At 40.3% G+C, this 24,957-nt stretch overlaps 1 protein-coding gene across 2 annotated transcripts in view; it reads left to right on the top strand.

The window, feature by feature from the left end:
* The first annotated feature begins 5,186 nt into the window (after positions 1–5,186).
* Positions 5,187–24,957, top strand: part of fbln1 (fibulin 1) — a 29,853-nt gene continuing 10,082 nt past the window's right edge. Inside the window, exons 1-16 of one of the 2 annotated variants that reach the window (XM_083917411.1) lie at positions 5,187–5,392; positions 8,865–8,973; positions 10,687–10,816; positions 13,312–13,471; positions 14,097–14,159; positions 14,257–14,343; positions 14,504–14,641; positions 14,752–14,889; positions 16,088–16,231; positions 16,330–16,455; positions 16,631–16,756; positions 17,302–17,421; positions 17,727–17,858; positions 17,965–18,088; positions 22,968–23,113; positions 24,387–24,527. In XM_083917411.1, coding sequence (XP_083773537.1) covers positions 5,338–5,392; positions 8,865–8,973; positions 10,687–10,816; positions 13,312–13,471; positions 14,097–14,159; positions 14,257–14,343; positions 14,504–14,641; positions 14,752–14,889; positions 16,088–16,231; positions 16,330–16,455; positions 16,631–16,756; positions 17,302–17,421; positions 17,727–17,858; positions 17,965–18,088; positions 22,968–23,113; positions 24,387–24,527 — 1,939 coding nt within the window. In that variant the 5' untranslated portion in view covers positions 5,187–5,337. Of the gene's footprint in view, positions 5,393–8,864; positions 8,974–10,686; positions 10,817–13,311; positions 13,472–14,096; positions 14,160–14,256; positions 14,344–14,503; positions 14,642–14,751; positions 14,890–16,087; positions 16,232–16,329; positions 16,456–16,630; positions 16,757–17,301; positions 17,422–17,726; positions 17,859–17,964; positions 18,089–18,711; positions 20,770–22,967; positions 23,114–24,386; positions 24,528–24,957 lie in introns of those variants that run through there. The other variant, XM_083917412.1, reaches the window with a different exon arrangement.

Here is a 24,957-nt window from a genome sequence, read left to right as displayed (position 1 = left end):
ATGTTTGTGTAGACCATGTTATGTGGGAAAGAATGTGTTATGTGGCCCCTCAAGGCATCAATACATCAAAGGAGTCAAGGCTGTTTGATAAAACTCAGAAGTGTTTAAATCTTTCAATGAAAATATATTGTTTTTTCATATTTGCTGAAACTGTCACTACAACCCTGTTTACAAAAATGTTGGGACATTGTGTAAAATGTAAGTAGAAACAGAATGTTATGATTTGCAAAACATTGAAACCCCATATTAAACTGAAAATAGTGCAAAGACAACAACAAAGGTTGAAACTGATACATTTCATTGTTTTGGGGACAGTGGCAGCAAAAGACTGGAAAAGTTGTGAAATACTAAAAGAAAACACCTGGAGATGGGTGAGTTTACCACTCTGTAAGACTGCGCTTGCAAATTGTGCAACAGTTTTTTAATGGTTCTCAACATAATATGCAAACAATTTGGGGATTTTACTGTCTACAGTACATAATAGAGGTGTAATTTGCAAGTTTTATCATAATGCGATATATATTTAATTCAAGGGCCTGTGATGATATATCATATGCCCATTTAACACGATCAGATACACTGATATCAACTCACAAAAGCAACAAAATATAATTTGACAAGTCTATTACTGATCTCTTAAAGACATTTAAATTAAAAATAAGCTATTTCTGATAAAAAATTATAAATTAAAGGGGAATCCCAAAAAAAAGTAAAAATGTATTGATATTACACTTTGCATCGATGATACTGGATCGTTGATAATTGAATCAATACATAGATCCAGATTTATGTATTGTTACACCCCTAATAAATGATATATAAAATAAATTCAGATAACCTGAAGAAATCTCAGTACTCTCGGAAAAACAAAATTTGATTGTATTGTTATCTTTGGGCCCTGAAAAGCACTGCATTAAAAACAGACATGATTCTGTAAAGGACATCATGACATGGGCTCAGGAACACTTCCAAGAACCATCTGAGAACACAGTCTGTTGCTGTATTCAAAAATGCAAGTTGAAATTCTACAATGCAAAGAGGAAACTGTATAACCCAGATCAAGAAACACTGCCGCCTTCTCTGGGCCCAAGCTCATTTAAGAAGGACTGAGGCCAAGTGGAAAACTGACCTGTGGTCCGACAAGTCAAAATTTTAAATTCTTTTTTTATAAATCAGGGACGCGGCATCCTCCGGGCTAAAGACAAGAGGAACCATCTGTCTTGTTTTCAGCACACCGCTCAAAGGACAACATCTGTGATTGTATGAGGGTGCATTAGTTTGTTAAGGCACCATTAACCCTGAACCATATATACAGGTTTTGGAACAACATATGCTGTCTTTTTCAGAGTGCCTTGCTTCTTTCAGTAAGACAAACTGTATTCTGCACATATTACAACAGCATAGCTTTGTGGTAAAAGAGTCAGGATGCTAAACTGGCCCGCTTGCACGACTACTGTTTGGTGCAGTATGAAACATAAAATATAACAAATTAGACTCCCCAACTGTAGAGCAGCTGGAAGACTGCGAAAACATTCCACTTTCAAAATGACAGCAATTGGTCTCCTCAGTCCCCAAACACTTGTCAGTGTTGTTAAAAGAAGAGGTGATTCAGCAGAGTCATAAACATGACCCGATCCCAACTTTTTTGAAACCTCTTGCCGGCATCAAATTGAAAAAGGCATATTCAATTAAATATGGAGTTTCCATGATTGGCAAATCATTACACTTTTTATTTATATTATTCCAAACTTTTTGGGAAATGGGGTTATATCTCAGCAATATGATACAGAGTTTCTGTGAAAAAAAACTCCTGCTGCTCCCTGAGGGCTCCAAACGGCATCTGATAGATTCTACTGCGACCAACCTAAAATAACCAATCAGAGCAGAGGAATCTGAAAGAGTGTCAATGACTGCTCTTGTCGTATAAAGTCTCTTCACTTTATGCATGTTTTCACAGAATCTTGTTTTAGGTTGGTTGGTGGAACTTAGCAGATGCCATTAGGAGCTCCCAGGGGACAGCAACTGGAAGCAGAAGTACATGACTTTTTTACACACATAGTGTCACATAGTGGTGTCAGGATACTAGTTCAGCAAATGTAAAAAACAAACAAACATATTTTTCATAGAAAGTTACGTTGCATATTGTCACACATCATTACATTTATCATTTATCATTACACATTTCTGCCTGGACTAATTTGTCATGCTTTTATAGTGAAGGACTACATATCTAATGTTGTAAAGGTAAACGTTGGATGCCATTTTATTTATTAATGTTTATTTTTTAAAAAGGTTTCAGGTGTTATTGTGAAGGGTTAAGCACTTTGCAAATGTTATGAGACAATTTTTTTTCTAAGATAGTTTTAGTTCAGTTTCTTCCACATACACACGATTGTGAAACACTTTCTTTTAATATCCAAGAGTCAGAAGAGTTATCCATAAATCGACATGCATGCAGGGCAACTCGCAGGTGTTTACAGGGTATAATAAAATATGATAGCTTATGTCTGAGTAATGATTCTGGGTAATGATTAATGCCATGAACCTCCTTCACCCACCCACTCACTTCACTTTAAATGCATGTTATTGGAGTCTATTAATGTCCTACTTGAAAGAGAGAAATGCATTAATTCCCCTATTACAACTTAAACTTTACAGTTAAGCAAAGCAACTTTCTTCTTTAACAAGTTTCTTACAGCTGTGAACAAATTCTTTGGACCCCACAGGGCATGCCTCTGACTGCCTAGCTGTGTTAGTGACCCTCTGCTGATTGACACAGATGTGGCAAGACATGCTTTGTTGAGCTTCAAAGGAACTGTACTGCACCCCCAACAACAAGATTAACACCGTTTGAATGCGACCTCGGCCACTCCAATTTCCTCCACCTATGAGCTAGAAGGTCAGCCAGCTCACACTGCTGTTTTTTGTTAAAGCCCAAATGTAGATTGCACGTGGAGTGGAGGTCTGGTAGTTTCTGGAAGGCCAGCAGGCATGAGAAGTTGCCCTGGTCTGGCTCCCATTTTGAGCATCCTTCTTATAGGGCCTCTAAAGGTCTATTATCTAAGTTCTACATTACACTGAGGCAAAGATAAGATTAAAGACAGCAGTAAAAGGGTGCTCTTTGTTGTAATAACTGTAACATCACAGAGGCGGGTTGCCACATACTTTGACTGATAAATGTCCGCAGGAACCATGTTTTTGCTGCTATAGCAACAGTCTACTTTTAACCTAGAGGTCATATTTCATAGTTTAAATGTGTTTCCAGGAACATAAATGTGTTTTTTTCAAGTTTTACTCAATTTACTACAATACTTGACATAACTTTTCAAGGTATGCTGTGGTGTGTTTGATTTGTGTATAGTGTTTTTCCTTCCTTCAGACACTGGTTTTCATTCATTTTATTAACTTCAACCTGCTAATCCATTAGATTAAACATTGGGTCTGCTTTTGCTGTTGTCATGGTTACTGTTAGTAGTATGGCAATGCAAGTGAAGATTGAATAAAAAAATACTCTATGCTTGTCCATGCTACTGTAAAGTAAAAGACAAAAATTAAAAACAGACGTTCACTTTGATGGATTACCTCCTATGATAACCTCTTTGAGCAAGTTTTCTGCAATCTCATTATTATACCATCATTGGATGTTTTTCAATTGGGTTTTATTGGGAAAAAAACCTGGATACCAATATTGAGAAAGGCAGTTGTATTGTCTAAATAAGGAAGATAAATAAAATAAAATGTAAACTTAAGTACCCACTCCGATACCCCATATTGTATACTATGCATCCAAAGCATTCAAAACACTGGTTTGGTCTATTAAAATGGGGTTTTATACTAATATTGTTAACTGAGTACAGTTACCAACAGAAAACGTAGACTGTTGGACAGAAGAGTACAGAGATTGAGACACGACTTGTCACACACTACACTTGAGCAGTACACTTACCCATTTTAACTGCCATATACTTGTGGTTTTTCCTGTATGCCTGTGGTGTACTGATACCAAGTCACTGGTGATGTTTCTAGATTGGCTAGACTGGTGGTGGAGACATGTGGCTCTGATTAGAAGATCATTTAACCTCTCTCTGTCACCATGCCCAGAGTCAGTAGACTGATTGAATTTGCAGAGGGCTTTAGTTGGTACAAAATGTGTATAATGCAGTCTAGCAATTATTTCTCCGCTCCATGCCAATTCCGGTAGACTCGTGTGTGTATGTGCATGCACACTTGTGTGTGGCTTGTTTATACCCAGCTCCCACATTTCATGATCACTTTGGCTGATGGCATGCCCACATTTGTGGCACTGTTACGAAAGCTTTAATTCATTAACTTTGAAGGAAAATGCCTCATTTTCTTTGGTACTGCTGTGAACTTTAGTAATGTAAGAGAAAAGATAGGCTCAGTAGGGACATTAAATAACACTGTGCAGTAACAAAGGGATTTAAATATAAGAGTAGGCAACAGCACATAGACGTTTCCAATTTAATATATCATCTTTCAAGGTGCAGCAAACTTAAAGGCAACAGTAGTCATTTGCAGGCAATGTCAGTAACAATAATTATTTTTTATTCCAACCTATTTCCTCTAACTGAGATATCCAAAATATTTCAAGGCTTACAGTCTGGACAAAGCCACAAGATATATATTTTTTAAATACCCCAGAACTCGCTCCAGATGTTGAGTAATCAGTACAATCATTAGTCACAGACAGAAAAAGTCTACTTTGCCATTGATGGGAAGACAATTTCCATGTGTGCATGCATACCTTACAGCACAGTAGCCTGAAGTCACTTGCAATTTCTCCTGTAGGCAATAAAAAAGCCCACATCTCCCTAGGTAGTCTCTCAGGTCTTATCCAACACGCATAAATGTGTCAATCATGCAAAACCTTTTAGAAGGATAGGCTATGCCTTTTATTTAAAAAAGAAAGACAAAGTCCCACCATAACATAGTATGTATTGTAGTACACACTCACTTATGAGTAGATTTGATAACCAACTTGCTTATCTCTAAAACCAAATTATATAATTGTAATATACTTTAAATGAGCACACGATTAATGGCTTTAAACCGGGTTTGATTAGCAATAAGCGTCGCTGTCTGTGGGCCCAGCCCGCCCCTCGCAGTGTCATAATTGGACGCTCATTCCTCCAGTCACGCTGCAACTGCGACTCCCTCAGCTCCATCACATCCACGTCTTTCCCGCGGAGCCAGCCGTTTCTTTTTTAAAGGAGCACTGCTGTTTATTTACGCATCCTGCAGAAGAACCAGCAACCAGCGACGTACTCGTACACCTTTTTTTCCCTTCTCCCATCCAGTTGAATCTCTTTTCATTCAATGGGTCCGTTTGTAGCGCTGCTGTGCTCCCTGTTCGGAGTTCTCCTTGTCCGAGGTAAGTTACCTTTCTAAGGATTACAAGTTAGATCACCCAAACCGAGACAAATGATGGTACTTGTATAGGATGCTGATGTGGGCGAATGCTATATTGCAAGATAACCCCTTTCACATGAATTTGTGAAATCATTTACAGTAAGAATGAAAGTGATGATAGGCAAAGAGTGAGTCCCAGGGAGGTGATGAATTTGTCACAGGACTAGTTGAGACTTGTGATGAAAGCCCAGTGCACAAAGCTCGGAGCTTCAAAGTGTTACAGGTTTGTATTAAAATGGAGCAGGGTTCCTATTTATTTCATTGTATAAAATGTAACAAAACATCATAATTACTACTTTAGAAGGTTTTTCGGTTTCAATTGTTTTCCCTCCCAACTTACAACGATATCAAGCAGCTATAAACTCTTTGTATACTGAATTGTGTGGGACAAAATGTAGATGCTTCATATTTACCTAACTTGAAAATGTCTTTAACTCTTTCATTTTATTTCAACTTGATCTGTCTTTACATTTATTTATGCTGTAGCCTAGATTCAACTTGATATATAAAATGATAAAATAACTTCTTTATATGACATAGTGTTCAAATGCAGTTTCACACAAGTTGTAAGATTTCGCTCTGCCCCGATTTCTGCTCTGCAAGTCAAAGGCCAAGTTCCTTGGTATGCTGTGTTGCTTTGTCAGAACGACCAGTGTCTCAGCAGGATAGGGTGTTCTGGACAGAGGAGTGATTTATTCATTTCCAAATGCTCATGGTTCCCTGGTCACACATGGGGCAACTTTCACAGTCAGCAGAGCCACTTTTTTCTAAGACGCCCTATTTGCAGGGGGTTGTGTCACGGGTCATAGTAAAATTCACTCATCTGTCAGCTCGACCAGTTACATGATCAAAAGTAAGCTACCTATGTGGTTCATGTAAAGACCTGGGGATATAACATTAGTATTTTGATATTTAAGATAGCAGTAGCTAGATAGATTGAATAAATGATAGATAGATAGACTATAGATAGATCGAACTAAAAGCCTTTTTATATCCCTAAGATTGACAGAAACCTTCAAATAAAAGCCTGGAGTGCAGCCTGTGAAGGAGATGCACACTGCTGTTATGATGTCTGACTACGGCCAACTACTCTGTCTGGGTGGAGCTCCACCAGTGGGCTCATTAAGCCTTGTTTACATGAGGCGTCTAGACGCAGACAAGCCATGTGCTGCTCTGCCAAGACAGAATGGCCCTCACAACCAACACCGCCATCCAAGATGGAAATCAGCCCTCTCCAGACAGACAATAGATCACAGAGACAGAGGACCATGGCAGACTGCATCTAGGCCGGGGAAAGGCTGTGCCTGCTTTGCCTCTTTTGATAAAACAGCACCACACAGGCACTTCTGGTCTTTCAATTTAGGTTTGCTAGAGCAGCAGACAGTGGTGGAGTTGGAATGACTCTGTGATGCCTTGTGGGTTAGAGTTAGTTATCAGCAGAGCGCTACTGTGGGGAGAAATATCTCGGACAGAGCAGTGCGAGCAGTTACAGTATGAGACCAACTGTCACTTGAAATATTTATACCTAATACTTTATACAGGAGTATTTTACTTTTCGTCATTAACACCTTTATATGAGTCATAAATGACACTCAGTGTACATTTATTTCCATTTTTATCATAGTTTTGTAAGCTAAATGTTTTTCTATAGTCTCATTGGATCACCCTAGTGTTACTTTGTAAACAGAAAGACGTATTTTACATTCAGAGTCAGAGAGAGAGAGAGACTTTGTGAGGGCCTACTTGGTAGGCCCATGTGAAAAGCTTTTAAAATGCCATCTCATTTCATACAGCTGCTACAAGGTTTATTGGCCAGAGGACTCTGGGATGTGCCAGACTTCCAGAAGTCAGTAGTGAGTCAGCTAATGTGGCTGCCTAGTAATAAATCCTCAGTCCATATTCACTTCTTTATGCCAGCTTAATCATCCTTTGTGAGTAGCAATGATCACAAGGTTTTTATCCTATGCTTTATTTTCCTGTAACCTACACTGGAAAAATGACTCGCTTTCTTCAGAAACACCCCCCCTCCAAAAAAACACAACCCTACATATGTTGATTTGAATAAACTCATTGTTATATCTTGCCCCTACTTAGTTCTGGGTTTACAGAACACTCTTCTGAGGAATTGAGTTTTATTGCAATGCTTACATTGTGTTGTTAAAGTTTATTAATGCAGAAAACTGTTTGTGATGATGACTATTCCTGCTTGTGCTTCATCTTTGATTTACTGGTTATTTAAAAATTCCTCCTGCCCCTCTGGGAGAATGCAGCAAATCTATAAAACTGAGGACGGCTATTCCAGACACTTGTCCTCCCAACGTAATCTAACTTATTATCTGAAGTGGATGACTCTTGCCAGACTGCTCACGTAAGACGTTGTGCCTCAAACAGATGGATTTGTTCAGTGAATTTCACAATCACTATTCCCAATAATTCAGAGCAAGCAGTCACAAACCAGCAACAACTTGTATTCTATTACAATGGCTCAGCAAAATTTTATTTCACATTGAGTTTGTTTTCTCTTAATTTATCTTGGGGGACTTATTGCTAATAAAAATTTGGCGCACTTATGCTGGTTTGAGTTGGAGGCAAAATAAAGGAGCCAATCTGCCAAAGCTATTTCACGTTTGGCAGATTACACAAACCACAGGCGAATGGATGTACTTGATTGTTTACAGAGTGGAGGCATTCCACGCTCTCTAATCCACATGAATAAACAGCCAGATCACCACGAAGTTGGTAGTGCTCCAGCAAAAAAAAAAAAGCCTCTCTTGTGTCTGCAACAACATATCTATCATTCATTGTCTTTGGCAAAAAAATGGCCTATGGGCAATTTAAATTGCCAGACAGATTTAAAATTTTGTTTTTCCATCTTTTAGAGAATGCTAGGAAACTTGCCTTAGAGGACAATGGCAATATCCTATTTTGTTTGGGTTAGAATTCCAGATTTGATCAACAGTAAATGTGTCAATCAGCCGGTTTTAGTTTTGCCAAAAGAAAATGTGTTTGTCAAAGAAAATTATACTTACTGTCATAAAACAACGCTTATGCCATTCAATATTTGCTTTGTCATGAACAGCTTAAATGGCACAAAGCTAGTCTTGAGGTGTGTGTTAACCCCTTTGTGAGTGTAGCAGGCAGGTGTGATCAGTGCAGATGCAGCAGGATTCCATCTGTGATCTATCTCCTGCAGCGATTATCTCAGTGGGGGTCCCATCACTGCGGCAAACCAGACAATGCCACATTATGTAAATGTCCCTCTGATAGTGTGCAGTGAATGGGTTGTACACAAATTTACCACCTTTTCACACACACACACACACACACACACACGCATGCACGCACGCACGCACGCACACACACACACACACACACACACACACACACACACACACACACACACACACACCTTGTGTTGTTTTGAATGTTTATAGGGGCAGAGCAGATCTCCATAGAGGATTGCTGTAAAGATGGCCAGAAGCATGGCAATGAAAATGAAGACTGTGCGTCCATCCCTCTCATCTCTGAGTCAACCACATGCAGGTGAGCCGGCCCTATCTGTTAGTTGGCTCTCATTTATCACAAACCTACACTCCATGAGGTTTAAGAGTGTTGGTTAGGGGACTTGCCTGGGGCTTATTCAGACTTACAAGTCATTAACTGCTGCACCCTTTGCCACAATCTTACAATTTCTATCTGCACCATAGAAGCTCCTGCATTATTGGCCACAAGGGATTTGGTCTGTACCATGTATGGGATGTATGGGGTCCCTCCTGAGATTGCTTTACCTTACTCTCGTAAATCTCCAGGCACATTATTCACTTCACGTGAGAGCAGGAAACACTAATAGTGATGGGATAATAACAGGTCTGCTGGTAACCCTAGAGGGTGTGCTGCCACAGGTTCAGGGCCCATAAGCCAGGGAGCTCTGCTGTGTGAGCACTGATGGTAAACACATTTACCATAGCCACCCCAAGTGATCCTAAATTTGTCTAAATTATAGTGTGTGTTGAGGAGAAAAAAAGGGCAGAGGTTTGTGGGGGAGCAGGGTGGAAAAGGGGGTGAAGGGGGTCAGGAGAGGGGCTGTTTCAAAACCCAGGAAATACCTTAGAGGTGAAATGCGACATAGAGGGAGGATGGAGAGAGGCAATAACAGGAAATCTGAATGATTACTTTAGACACCAAAGGGAAAAAAATACTATGAAAGAAAAAGTGGAGAGAGGAGAAAAGAAGAGACGAAAAACAACATTGCAACAGTGCCCTTAAAAGGTTCTGTAGAGGAGGTGTGTGCCTTGTTGTGAATTTGAGGTAGTTTATTTGGAAAGAGATTTCTGGTAAGGGATGATAAATAGGCTGGTGGGAAGAGGAGAGGTGAGTGGGTGGCGTTTTATGCTTTCTGTCTTGTAAAATTGCAGTGAGACAGTTATCCAGACCAGACAGAAACATTTACCCGTTCTTACTGTAGCTGTCAAATTGTAGACAAAACAATGAAATCTGATCAAACAGAAACATTAAATAACTAGTATTTTGATAACAGTGGTCTCCTGTGAGGGGCTGTGATATTGCTTTTTGACATAAGCAGCCATCATAGTAATATAGTATATAGTATTTCATTGATCCCTGTAGGGATATAGATTTGATGATCTTCATTTGCACAGAGCTTAGAGGTCAATGTTGGCTGGAGTACTTCCAGTAACAACGTATTTCTCACTTTAACTTTTAATCAGAAGCATGTCATCAACGATTTCTAAGGACATGGTGGGTTGATTCTGCCCTGGTAACGTCATTTATCCCAAGCAAACTGTTAGTCACCCAAATAGTGGGCAACTTTTCTCCATACTGACAGGACACAGCATGCTTATGGGTTTCTAAAGGGAGCGGTTTGTTTAAGTGATAGTATAGTAAGATTCATTTCTTCATAAAAACACAATCCCACCATGAAAAAGAGATTCAAATGTTGGTTAAACTTAGGTTGCAACAGAACAAAGACCTCAGGGAGTGCTGCTCAACCCAGTTGAAGTCCGGTGATGTCAGCGGTGGAAAACACAATAAACGTTCAAGGTCCTCCTCTGAATCCGCCCACTCCACCTACTCATCCACGCATTTTAGTTTGACAACTCTGAGATCCTCATCAGGCTGGCCTCAGGCTGAATTGAATGAAGCTATTCTTTCAAGCAGAGTTATACTGCACCAAGAAGATTATTGATAGAGAAAATAATTGCACCACCTGTGTTTTGTGCTTTTACTTGCTGACAGGATAGTGCAGGAGCAGTGCTGTGTAACGGTGCTTGAGGATAACATGTGCACCACTGGTATCAACATGGCCAAAGACCAAGGAGCCTGCGATTCTTTGTTCACCAACACCTGCGAGACCAAGACCACAAAGGTGTGTTTGTACCTGTATGTGCACACTCATACTATACATTCATGTTTGTGTAAGTGTGCACCAAAAGTCTTCCTCTTCCCAGTCAATGTACAGCACATCACTGGACAGCCAGTTTGGAGGCAGATGATTGATGAGAGCGCTGGTGTGCATTTGTGTGTGTGTGTGTGTGTGTGTGTGTGTGTGTGCGCACGCTGTAAGCAGGATGGGGCATGCCACTCCAGGGTGGAATGAAGTTTGTTGCAGTCAGATACATTATAAATTCAGCTCCTCTCTAGAATCTTCTGTAGGCTCACGTCCAAGCTTTTTTCAGCCTTTATGTTTTTATTTCTTTAACCCAGCCCTCAGTGTGCCCCTATTTTTTCACAACACTCTCCACACATCAACACGCCACCTTGGCAAAAGATACCAAGGAGGGTTGCAAGTTGGTACATTTTCTTAAAAGGATGAGATAGTTGTCAGTTTGGCAGCTTGCCTTTGCTTGAATGACTGTCAAGTGCAGGTGGTGGCTTGTATACTTAATTGTGCTCAGGTTAGGTGAATAAGACAAAAGATATGTGTGAGTAGGACATGGCTTCACCTACTCTAACTGATGAAATAAGTATCAAAAGGTTTCATGGCATTTTAAAACAAGGAATTAAAATCAGTCCCCACCTTACAGGGATAGTTCAGGTTTTTTGAAGTGGGGTTGTGTAAGGTACTTATCCATGGTGTATACCTAGAGTAGACGACTGTTGACACAGCCCCAGTTTGGAGAAGCAGGAAGAAGTACCAGCATAGACACTAAGCAATGTACTGTTGTGGATGGGGGCACACAGAAAACCATAATTAACCACCTAAAAAAAAAAAAAATCAAAGTCACACAATAACACAAACTAACTAATCAAGGCAGCGGTGGAACAGAAACTCCAGCGTTCTTTATGGTATAATTATATTTTTTGGTGGCTTTGACTAGAGCATAGATAGAAATAACAGCTTCACTTTCCCAGAAAGGGCTGTCTAACAGCAACGTAATGCGCTGAACATTTTCTAGATATAGTGTATATTTAAGCTGATATTGCTCTTTTTAGCTGGGATTTTTTAGGTAGTTGAAATACATTTTGCTGCTGGCCCCACACACAGCAGTACATTTCTTGTGCTAGTACTCCTGCTTGCTTCTCCAAACTGGGGGCATGCCGACCACCATCTACTGTAGGTAATACAGTGAATAGGGACCTCATACAACCTTCGGTTTCTGTAACAGTAGGACAAAATGGAAAGAATATTCTTTACCATTAAATAAATGCTTGCTCAGAGTTATCTAAAAAGATTGATGCCACTGCCATGGCTGTGTCATGGATGGTTAGCTAAGCTTATAATAGAGACTTGAGGCAGAGGATGGCAGATAGCCTGGTTCTGTCTGAAAGTAAAAAAAAAATCTGCCTTCCAGAATCTTTACTTTACAGACACATTTTGGGACTTTTGTTTACAAAAACTGAAGTTTAAAAATTCCAGCAGAGACATCATGAAGCCCCTGTAAGAAATAGTCCAGCTCAAACTTTCCTTTAAAACCACATCCTGTAAACAATCAAGGTATAACATCGTAATTAGTGAACTTTAGAGATGCTAGTATGTAGATTTTGTTACCTTTGGACAGAGCCAGGTTAACTGTTCCCCCCTGTAACTAGTCTTTATTCTATTTTAGCTCAGAGCGCAGAGTCAAGAATAAATATATTTCCCAACAAGTTGAACAACAATTCTGATGAGATCTTATAATATCTTATAATCTTATTATAATATTATACTGTGAAAAAGGTTTATATGATATCTTATGAAATACGGCATTCTATTTAATGCTACAAAACAGGTAGCTGACTGTGTCAGTTAAGTTTAGGCACCAAAGTTAGTTGCTATAGAGTTGTGATTGCCGACTTGTGGCCATCTATCCAGTCCTGCTTTCACTATCACTGCACCACATATGGTTACATTTCTCCTATATATACCCTCATTATCCAAACTGAAACAAACCTACCCATCCCCCAAACTCTACACCTTTCATCCCCCTTCCCGACTGACATTAACAGGCTGCCATAATGATTGATTGAGCATGCTTCAGCCAGAGGGAATGATGTCATCTCATCACTGTCTGTCAATCTGTCAGTCTCACTCACTGACTAACTGCTTTTTATTTGTCTATCTGAAGCCAGTCGGTTGGCATGTCTTCTCAATCACCATCCTTTTTTCTGGTTGATTGAGAGTTTGGCAATCTGTCGTAATCTCCTCTTCCTCATTTGTCAATGTAAAAGCCTGATAATCTATCACCAGTGTTTTATCAGCCAACATCATCCCACAGTCTCCTTTTTCTTCCCTACAGTTTTGGTTACTCTTCCCTTGGTGGATTAGAGCTGAGTGGGGGGATACTTATAATATACTACTGTATGATATAGTGTTTTTCCTCTCTATGCTAAGTCTTCATTATGCACCAAAAGTTTATTCTATTGCATTTTACCGTTGTGTAGATGTGTTGCGACTGTTGCCTTCTGGGAAAGGCAGCCCAGGAGCAGCACCTACCCTGTGACCACAACCTGTCGGTGGGCTACCAGTGTGGCCTGGTGTCCCGAGCCTGCTGTGTGGATGGAGCCCCAGACAATGAGACCACGCCCACATCACAAATGAAATGTGGGTGAAAACAAAGTCAGGCACAAAGTAGGCTAAATATTACAGTTTTGTGCAAAGTGTGTTTGCTTCAAAGCAGGCAACTAACATTGAGATAGAAAAACAGACAGTATAATGTGAAAACATGTGCCCAAACACATTCAATACCGACTAGCTCATATAAGATGAACATAACATAGAAGAATAATTAAGTGTAGGTCTGCTGTTGTCAAACATAAGCCCACACTGCCCCCTGTTGGATGTATCAGGTCATTACTTTCAAAGGAGGTAAACATTGTTTAGGGATTTAGTGTATTCATGTGACATCCAGCAAGAAATACCAACGATTTTCCTAGTTATTACCTTTCATATGTGAGGATTGTAGCTTTTATTTGTCCAGACAAATAGTAAATTGTATTTTGTGCGAAATGCACTTTTGTTTTTTAATGTCAACTTGGCCTTAATGAAATTGTAATGGGCACATTTCTCTATTTTCTGAGATTTAATAGACCGACCAAATAATCAGTTATTAGCAGTTTCACTGATAGTGAAAATAACTTTTGCATTTTTAACATTTTTGATGGTCTCCCTCATATGATCTTGTGTAAGATGTGACACATATAAACATGTTTTTTCTTTTCACATACAGTATCAATGAAGGATGAAACCGATGACAATGGAGATAATTCAGTATTAAATGATCAGTGCACAGGTAAAGTATTATACGTCAATAAACATGCTTTTCCACACCTGATTTAATCTTGCAAAAACAGCGACCAATCATTAACATGTTTGTGTTTCTTTTTTAGGAAAATGCGCTCATAACTGTGTGGGCAATAACACTTGTACATGCATCAAAGGCTATAAACTGAAGCCAGATGGAAGGAGCTGTGAGGGTAGTTAGAGCTTCCCCATTTTCAACTTTGAATTGTTTAAATTTGTGTGACCAAAAAATTAAAGAACAGAGAAATGTTTTAATACAAAGACTGCAAAACTGTGTGTCATTGTCAGAAATATGAGCGCAAGAAGAAAACCTATGCTTTCAAACACTTTCAGATATCAACGAGTGTTTGCTGGGAGCCAGCAACTGTCGGGGAGGAGAGCGTTGTATTAACACAGAGGGCTCATTCCGTTGCCAGAGAGAGGTCAGCTGTGGGACTGGCTATGAACTCACTGACAACAACAACTGCAAAGGTCAGTCAAACTACACTCACTTTGCCTCTGTTACTGTGTTTCTGAGTATTGTCTCCTTTAGGTATTGGCATTGTTGTCAATTGCAATTTTTCTGGGATTTTTTTATTCAGACATTGATGAATGTGAGGCACTCATCCATAACTGTGGCCCAGAGTTTGAGTGCCAAAACACCCAGGGGTCCTTCCGTTGTCTGCCCAAGGTCAAGTGTGGTGCCGGCTTTATCCAGGATGCTCTAGGCAACTGCATTGGTAAGCACCATACTACAACTCCAACTGCAGGAAAATATTTTGTAATATATATGTATATACTGTTTGTATAACCTGTGAACAGATCCTGCTAATACTGCTGTCACTACTGATATTTATATTATTCTATTATATCCGCTGTTACAGTTATTTTATAATATTTCTGTTATTATTATTATTTTTATTATAGTTGGTATTGTTATTATTGTGGTTGATGATTGATGATTTACAATAAATAAACAATGTACAAATATCAACAATAATATCCAAAAATATATAATAAAGGCCTTGAATAACAATAACACAGCAAACTGTAATACTTACCTATAAATAATCTATCAGAATTTATGTTTTTTAGTTTAGGTTTAGTAGGTTTTCATGACGTTCATCATACTTTGTGGCCAATACTGCGCAATGAACTTTCTCCCTACACAAATAGGACAGCTCTTGAGGATTGGAGAGAAGGAGAAACTCTGGATGTATATTATTAAATTTTTTCAAAGAAAACAAATCTTTACATTTGTCACGGTAAAGTAAGAAATGAAATTCAGTCTCAAACTCTCTTCTGTGACAACACAGCCTTTCTTCCCTGGGTAGCCTGTTGTGTATGGCTTTAGATTGTCAGTGGTTCCCTTAGTTTTCGAGTATTGTGCCACCATGTACTCTTTGTTTAAGGTCTGTAAGGTCTGTCTCTATCTTTCTTTTCTCTCGGACCTCTGTAAATAATAGTGTGGGTAGTATCTAGTCCTGCTCTATATGAATAGTGTCCTGAGATAACTTATGTCATGGTTTAACACTATACATACAATTTAAGTAATCATGATTGAATTTAAATTGAATTGAAAAAAGTAGAATAACACAGTAGACAGTCTGGCAAAGACAGAGTGCAGATGGACCGGTAAATACGACAAGGCTAATCTGGGAGCAGGTGAGGACGTGGGCGGAGGTGGTCAGAGGAGGGGAATGGCGGGAAAGGGGTTACTGCAGCGCAGGAGGGAGTGGCCTGATCTGCAATGACAGAGAGAGTTAGTATGACAGGTAATCACAGAGCAGGTAAGTGAATTAATGTTTAGGATCTGGCTGAAGTCATGAGAACCGTAATTACTTCATAGCCTTTGTCTAGAGTCACCTTTAGACCAAAGATGGACCAGAGCAATCTTATCATGATTTAACAATGTCATCTGTGTGTCCGTGTTGTCAGATATTGATGAATGTGTCAGCCAGACGGGCCCATGCCACCGCGGGCAGATCTGTCTCAACACAATGGGCTCCTACATCTGCCAGAGGAACTCTGTTAACTGTGGTCGAGGATACCACCTTAATGAAGAGGGCACACGCTGCGTTGGTACGGCCCGGAAAAACTCACTAGATAACCAAGCATGTTGCTTACCCACGTGAGGTGCACATCATGGTGTTCTCTTTTGTTTGAATACCTCTCTGCAGATATTGATGAGTGTAAGGGCCTTGAAAAGGTCTGTGCAGGTCATGGTTGTATCAACCTGATAGGCTCCTACCGCTGCGAGTGTGAGAGTGGCTACATCTTCAACAGCATCAGTCGGGTTTGTGAGGGTAAGCAACTGGTCGATCTCACTTAATGTCCTTACATGTAGCAAAATAATAATCATCTTTATGTAAACAAGCATACATAATTTTTGTCTACTCGTAGGCAACTGTTCAAAACGTGTATAAGATAATTTTGATATCCTTTCAGTTAACTGAGGCATATTTGGACTTTGTGTTTTAGATATTAATGAATGCAGGCACTACCCTGGACGCCTGTGTGCACATAAGTGTGAGAACACTCTGGGATCCTACAAGTGTAGCTGCACCACTGGCTTCAAGCTAGGCACTGATGGCAGGAATTGTGACGGTAAGACAAATATCTAAATCAGGAGAGTTGCAACTTTTTATACAGTATGTGTTGTGAACACTGTAGGCTATACTACACCTCCATGAGCTTCCGGCTTCATCATCCCCCTATGCCTCTGGGGTTCAAGTCCAGGACCTTCGTCCTGTGAGGAAATGGTGCTAACCGCTGAGCCACTGAGGCCCCCTACCGGGGGTTGAAGATAGCAGAACAACTGGGTTTAAGAGGGAGGGTTGTGAAAACTGAGGTTTAGACATGCCTATATAGGTCTGAACAGATGATTTAGATGAGTTAGTGAGATGCAGGTGATTGAACTGATGAAAGAGAAGTGTGGTCTTGTTCCAGAACTTCATTAAAACCAACAATTTGTTGTCACCTTTGAAAAATAAAGCACCCACTAGGCACTTATTAGTATCCTTTCTTTCAAAGGCTGGATCCGCCTCTCTACAGGTGCATGTTCTTTCTTCTTCTGATCACTAAGGTGTACTTGTTAGTACACTAGTGGGACAGACTTCATAGTGGTCTGTGATCATCTTTTCTCTGTGTAGATCTGAACGAGTGTGAGAGCAATCCATGCAGCCAAGAGTGTGCAAACGTGTACGGCTCCTACCAGTGCTACTGTCGTCGTGGCTACCAGCTCAGTGACATAGACGGCATGACTTGTGAAGGTAAAATGAAAGTATTTAACAGGTTCTTAGAGTAGTATATATTGTATATTTTGAAACATACATGAAACTTTTCCTCTCTGTTTTCCAAGGTAAGTTGGATCTGCATTCAGTACGTTCTGGTTGCTATAGTACTTGAGCTAGAATCTATTTTTTAATATGAAGAGCCATCTTACTGTATGTGTACACATGCTATTTATCAAATTGCATTACATATGCAACAGATTAATCACTAATCATTAAAATACGTGTTGCTTAAATTGACTCTCTGGTTTGACTGTTTTTTTTTCTATCTGCTATATTTTTAGATATAGATGAGTGTGCCCTGCCCACTGGAGGTCATATTTGCTCATATCGCTGTCACAACACCCCTGGCAGCTTCCACTGTTCCTGCCCTGTCAGTGGCTATACCTTGTCAACCAATGGGCGCGGCTGCCAGGGTAAGCTACCCGATGATGGTTGCAAGCCTATGTCAATTTTGTTAAAAGTTATTTTGGTGAATCCTTTGAAATCCCATTTTTTCACTTTTTCTCTTTTCACTCCCAGACATTGATGAATGCGTGACAGGAACACACACATGCACAGTAAACCAGAGCTGCTTCAATGTACAGGGAGGATTCAGATGCCTGTCCTTCGACTGTCCAAACAACTACCGGCGCGTTGGAGAGACGTGAGTATCTGGATTCTGTACACATTGTTGCTGAACAGAACACAGACACAACTTCAAAATGTGTCCTCTGTGCTCATATGTTCACATATGATAATAAATAGACAAAAACACCCTTACACACATACAAACACTTACAATGCAAGGTCCATGTTGCTCACAGTCAACTCTGAAGGGTCATCCTACCAAGAGCTCTGAGTACAACAGCAAATGATGTCAGGCCTTTTAAACCAACTCCTAGTCATACTGTATGTTATTCAAGGTTCTGCATGTCCAGTATGATCAATGCTGGAATAACTTCAAAAAATATTTGGCTGTAGCATGTTCTGTTGTTTAGAATTATAAAATGCATTATGGATATTTTCTCAACGGCTCAGTTACAGTAGAGGCTGTGTATGACCTATGCAGGCACCAGTAAACAGAACTTCTTGCATGATCCCGCAGAGGGCACCATGACTGGCCTGTGAAATATTATGCTGCAGAGACTGATGTTCCTTCTACTGCATGCCATGCACGGCAAATTAAATTTACACCTGGTCTCTCTCTCTCTCCTTCTCTGTGTGCCTGTTTTGTTCTGTCTTGTCTCGTCCTGCCCTGCCCCCCTGCCACCCCTTCTCTCTTTGCAGTCGATGTGAACGCTTGCTTTGCAATGAGTCTGTCGAGTGCCTGGCCATGCCCCTGAGAATAACCTACTACTACCTCACCTTCCCCATCAACATCCCTGTCTTCACCAACATCTTCCGCATGGGCCCCTCCCACACCATAGCTGGCGATGACATCCAGATTGTTATCACCGCTGGCAACGAGGGAGGTTTCTTCAAGACAGAGCGGGTGCCCACTGGCGGCGTGATGTCGGTGGCAAAGCTCATCAACAAGCCACAGGACTTTGAGCTTTCTCTGGAGTTAAGGCTGCGTCGCTACAGCACGCTCAGTACATACCTGGCTAAGGTGCTGGTGTTTGTTACCCAGGAGGAGCCCAGAGTGCCTTACAATCCCCTGCTAGAATAAACACAGAAGTTATTTAGGGAAACATAAGTTACTACACTCTTAAAACATTTTACATGCATTGTCTCATAGAGAAACGAGAAAAACAAATCCTCCTCAACACAAAATGCATGCAAGACAACTATATAGTATGTCAATAGCTAAGCATGGGGATGTGACTACTTCATGTAATACACTGTGTACATCCAAGTAAATATCAATATAAATTATGATTTTTAATTCATGATCATTGTAAGACCAGTATTCATCTCTATAACCAAAAGTAATTTATGTTTCTTTCATTCAAGGATTTATGTGATTAGGTTCAGGCCTGCGTAAAATGTCCTCAAACTGTATTTTCTAATGGTCTCATTAACTGCCTAAAGGTTCCCTGGTGCAAAAAAAAAATCGCTATGGGCCCCTATGACCCACATAGCTACAGCTTTTATGCATTATCCTATTTTCTGATACAAATTGACAATGTGGACTTTTACTAAAAAAACAAAAACAAACTAAAAACCTTTCACTTGATATGTATGTGAGTGGTACAATTCTAGAAATAGATCCCACTCTAATATATGCACACTAAATATGGAGCTACCTCCAGCAGCTGACTATCTAAGCTCAGCGTAATATTTGGAAACCGCTAATTGTGGCTCTAACTCTCAGCAAGAAATCAAGTGTGAGTATTTTCCAGTGAATTTTGTAAAATGTCAAACTATTCCTTAACACACATTTTCAATGCATCAATTTAGTACAATCCAATAGACACAGTGACTCTGGAGCTTTCACAAATATGACTCGACTGTTCAATACTTAGCTCATGCTAACGATGACACATCCTTTTTTAAGAGTGGATTTGAAAAAAACACCCAAAATCAGGGAAGCATTATTTTAGTACTAAAGTATTTAACAAAATCAACTTAAAAAAAATAAAATTATGGATCATTCAGCAGTATGAATTAGGTCCAAGTGAATGTATCTACTTGGAGGTAAGGCATTGTGATAGCCGCTAGGTGGCGTTCTAGGTCAGGGTAAATTGTAAAATGGTAACAACCCAAGTCTGCCTATAACTCAGTGAAATTTGATGATGGTTGCATGATAAAGTCTGACATTTTGCAGTATTTTATGGTTTATGTGTTGGATGAACAGTTTTCTATTAAAATTGAAATAGAAATAACACATGTTCAAGTCAAATACAGTTCTTGATAATGGTGCATTGTGGGGTTTAATCAAATACAGCAAAGGGGGAGCAGCTGGGCTGTGAGTCCGAATTACAGATGGAGGCATGAAGACTTCCTGACATAGTTTCATATTACAATTATTCCGGCAGCTTCAGTGAAGAGGAAATCCATTGATACAAACCTCTTCTAATGCATATATTTAAAGTCAACGGTGCATAACTACAATAATCTACAGTATATACAATATACACATACTAACACTCACTTTAATTTTTATTAAAAGGTCATTAGTTATTATCGGTCAATAATGTTTCCTGATGACTCCAGAACAAATCAGAACTGTGGTTTTAAACCGGCCAACAAACACACTAAGTCAAACCCTTCAGTTATATATTTGTGCATATATGTCAAATTTCACTTTTGATTAGGTCCATAAGGCCATTCACGCCCCCAATTCCAGTCAAAAATGAGCCAAACTGGGTCTTTTAATGCATTGTTACTCCCACTTCCCAAACATCACTTACCTTGCACCGCAAGTATGTCTTTCTGTGGCAGTTATTTTCATGCACATCTCTTTAGTTACCATTACATCTAAGGCTTAATGTGAAATGCACAGATTTCCACAGCATACTGCAGATGTAAACCCCAAAGCAGACAGATAATCCAAATGAAGGCTGAGTAAGTGACACACGATGGGATGCAGGGGCAAAGGGAAAGAGGGAAATGTGCACCAGCAGGAGAGAGTATAAATAGTTTGACATGCTGTGAGGCTGCTGCCCAAGGGCTGTGGCTTATAATAAACTGTAAATTCAGATGTCCTAGGTTCCTCCTGTCCTGAGCTGTCAAGCCAGTAAGGATGCACTTGGTCCCTAGTGGGGATATCCTTAAAATAAAAACATAGTGGTGCACATAAGGTTTTTTCCTCCCTTTTGACATTGAGTTATGGGGCTCTGGGCTCTGGGCTCTGGCCGGTGGTCTGAACAATTTGTGGTACAGCAACATCACCGCGCACAGAATGAATGATGCCCTGCAGTGTTTGTGTTGGGGCGTTATCAATGTGCCGACTATAAATAATAATTACCAAAAAAATAAAAGTCCCTACGCTTGACCAGAGGACTTTCATCCAAAAAGTCTGTTTTTCTTTCTGGTCTGAAAGTATTGGGGTTTTTCTCCTGGGCTGGGCCACGTGATGCATGGGGGAGATGAAGAAGACGTACATTTGTGCATAGGGGCACGCACGCACACACACACACACACACACACACACACACACACACACACACACACACACACACATATTAACATTAACACAGCATGTTTTCAAGCACAAAGCGCACATGCACAAATAAACATTCACAGGCATATAGGTATTTTCAGTGCAGACCTATACATGCATTAACATGCACACATGGAAGTGTAATTAGCTCCACTTGCTGCCCCTGCTTTGAAGCGTCCATCTGTGTGTAAGGGGGCAGTTCAACCTGGGTCATTATCTTCTCGTAAATTTACTCTCTACCCCAACAGAGCTTTCACCTCGTCCTCTTGAGCCCCGCTCTGGTCTTTCTGCAGCTTTGGCCGTGGTATTATAAACTAGGAGAACATTTTGTGGGTTTGGCGTGGGCCAAAGCAAAACTTGGACACACCCGCTAATTGCTAATTACAAGCCCCTACCCAGTGGTGGCTTGACTTTTTGTCAGGGGCTTCTCTCCTCGCTCTCCATGGAAGGAGCCCTGCAACCCAAGCCGGGCCTGAGCTTTGAGCTGCAGCGTATATGTCCCCTGAGGAGCGCCAGAGATCCACGGTCCATGACTCACAATGTGGCTATATGGCTGCCATGCACATTAACTAGACTTATACATGGCAACCTAGCTGTTTTCATAACCCAATATAACCATGTACTGACTTGTCTCCTTTGTGAAAACCCAGCTTAAATTTAACATTTTGGATGTCGAAGTCAAGGCTTTTATTTTGTTGTAATAGCTCCCCCGTGATCACAAGTTCCTCATCGTTTCAAAGACACACTCTTGATTTATGAGGATGTTAGTGCCTTAAAAACCTCTCTCAGAGTCTTATGTAGCAGACAGGTTGTGAATAGCGATACTTTAGGTGGCGTTAGCCTTAGGAGCCAGCAGAGGCCCTCCATTCCCTCCGACCTGTCACTGATTAGTCTGTGGAATAAACAAAGCCCTAAATAATAGGATGAGAGCTGCCCCGGGGAGAGGCTGAGGAGTTGTCTAGTCATGTTGCTCACATTTTAGAGTCTTTTAGAACACTCCCTTTCTCCATAAATCCTCCTCAAGAGATTATCTGATGTGAAGCCAGGGATGCTCAGAAAATCCAAATATTTTCCTGAGCAGGTTGTGGATCATTCTTTGTGAGTGCAGTAATTCATTTACCACACATCTTGAAGTAGTACGTACATCAGAAAAGCACCAATGACAGCACCAGTCTCTACAAGCTATAAGGGTTGGCTTTGGCATGACTGTTGCCTTTGCTGGTTTATTATTCTCTCAAACCACATAGAATTTGATTGTTTTTTATGTTAACTGCTTTATCCAGTGTACCTGCTGTCTCAATCCAGATATTATTTGCATTGGGGCTACTGGAGTTGACCCAATGGTGGTTGAATTATAGACATTATCAGTCAGAGACAATGTGTGTGCTTGTGTTTTCTTTTTCTTTTCTTGCGGATGTGTATGTTTGTTTGCCTTTAGAGTGGCGAGGCTTGAACGTTCCGACACCATTCGTTGTATAAAATCCTGTCAGCCCAAGGATGTCGCCTGTGTTCTGGACCCCAAGCACTCAATATCCCACACCTTCATCTCCCTGCCTACCTTCAGAGAGTTCACAAAGCCAGAGGGTGAGTACAATTCACTTTTTTATGTCCATACTAATGATGGAATTTTTGTCGTAATTGAGATGCAAACATTCGGTAAAAGAGTAAAAAGGGACAAAATGCATTCATGTTTCATCAACAGAAAGCTCCTTGGAGAATAAACAAGTCTTTAAAGAATTGTTTGACATTTTGGGAAATACGCTTTACCATGAGCCTAATGGCTCGCCTGGCTCTGTCCAAATGTAATATAAAAAAAAACACCTACAGGTTGGGTCTATCTCACTTCTAGAGCTAAATATGTCGTAAATACAAAAATCTAAGTGTAAAAACGGCAATTTGCATGTGTTAATTGATGAGCTTTACAGATGCTGGTAGGCACTTTTGAACAGCTAGCTAGTTCTCCTTATTTCAAATCTTTATGCTAAACTAAGCTAACCAGCTGGTGGCTGCAGGTTCATAATTTCTTAATTGATCTTCTCATCTAACTATCTGCAATAAAGCAGATAAGTGTATATGCCAAAATGGCAAACTCATGATTTCACACAATGCTTCATCTAAGATTTTTTCTGTGTATCCCTCTCTTCATTTTACAAACCCATAAACGCTCGTATTTGAGTCTTAATTTTGTGACAGGAAGTCATGTTAAAATCTTTGGAAGTAACGAATTTGAAGACAGCATAAGTTGTGTTTTTTGCTTTTTTTTAGTGTCAATGTGATCCTCAGCATTTCCCCCCCTTCTTTAGCTCTATTTTATCTCCCTTAATCTTTTAGCTCTCATCCAATACATTTCCCTGCAGTTGTCAGAATCCATATGACTACCTCTGACCTCCAAATTAGTTATTCCATGATGTTCTCCATGCCGCCTGGGCTTGGCTGGCCCACACCAGAGAGTAAGTGCCATGCTGGTTGGATATGAGTAACCACGGTAATCACTCGCAGACAGTGACAGCTGACAAGCATCTATTTGGCTGGCATGCAGTGCATGTTTCAGACACACTCATGCTCAACGTCACAGGGAGTTAAGCTCTTGTCATTTCTCATAAGCTCTGAGTTGGGGTGTAAAGGACTCAAGGCCCTTCAGTTGAACAACAGCATTGAAAAGCCTCAACCTTCTCGTGACCCTCTCAGTGTACAATAAACACAGACCTTTCCATCTCCCATTTTATTGTCTTTCTCTTGGAAAGAAAAAAAGAAAAGAAAAGCAAGAGTTGGCACTGGATCGACGGCACAATCCCAGGGTGATTATGAGGGTTTAGGCTCCAAAAGCTTTTTGTGTCTAATTGTTATCTTCCAACAGAGATTGTTTTCCTGAGAACCACAGTGCCGGCTTATGGGTCCTATCACTTAGGCACTTACGACGTCAAGTTTGACATTCTGGAGGGCAACGTGGAGAACGCCTTCGACATCATCAAGCGGGTAGAGAATGGAATGTATGTGGGTGAGTACAGGGATTTTACTTTGCTTTGTGTGTTGTGAAGTCTTGATGAACATTTGACAATAGCAGCTTTAACATACATTCTTTACAACCCTACAGCTTCTGTGACTGGAAATTGTATTTTCTTTTCGACAAAGGGTGTGGTTTTTCTTAACTAATTTCTCATTTTGAAATCTATGAAATAAATATATATATATTACAAGTCAAACTCACATGTGCACATTAAGTTTAGAAGGGACAAAAGGCACAAAAATTTCCCATAAGGAATGTCTGGAGGCCCTGACATAAGTAAATCTGACACAGCCTGTTATGGTCTTTGCAGTATTGTGGCATCATATAGCTGTCATCATCTTCATGGGGGCTCTTGGTGTCTGTGTCTTTGGAGAGTTGTCCTCTGAGTGGCTCTTTGAGACAGAGGAAGGCCTGTTTCTGT

The sequence above is a fragment of the Echiichthys vipera genome, assembly GCF_963691815.1.
Source record: "Echiichthys vipera genome assembly, chromosome: 7".
NCBI lineage: Eukaryota > Metazoa > Chordata > Actinopteri > Perciformes > Trachinidae > Echiichthys > Echiichthys vipera.
The sequence above is the reverse complement of the archived record's forward strand: the minus strand, read 5'-3'. Positions and strand labels throughout refer to the sequence as shown.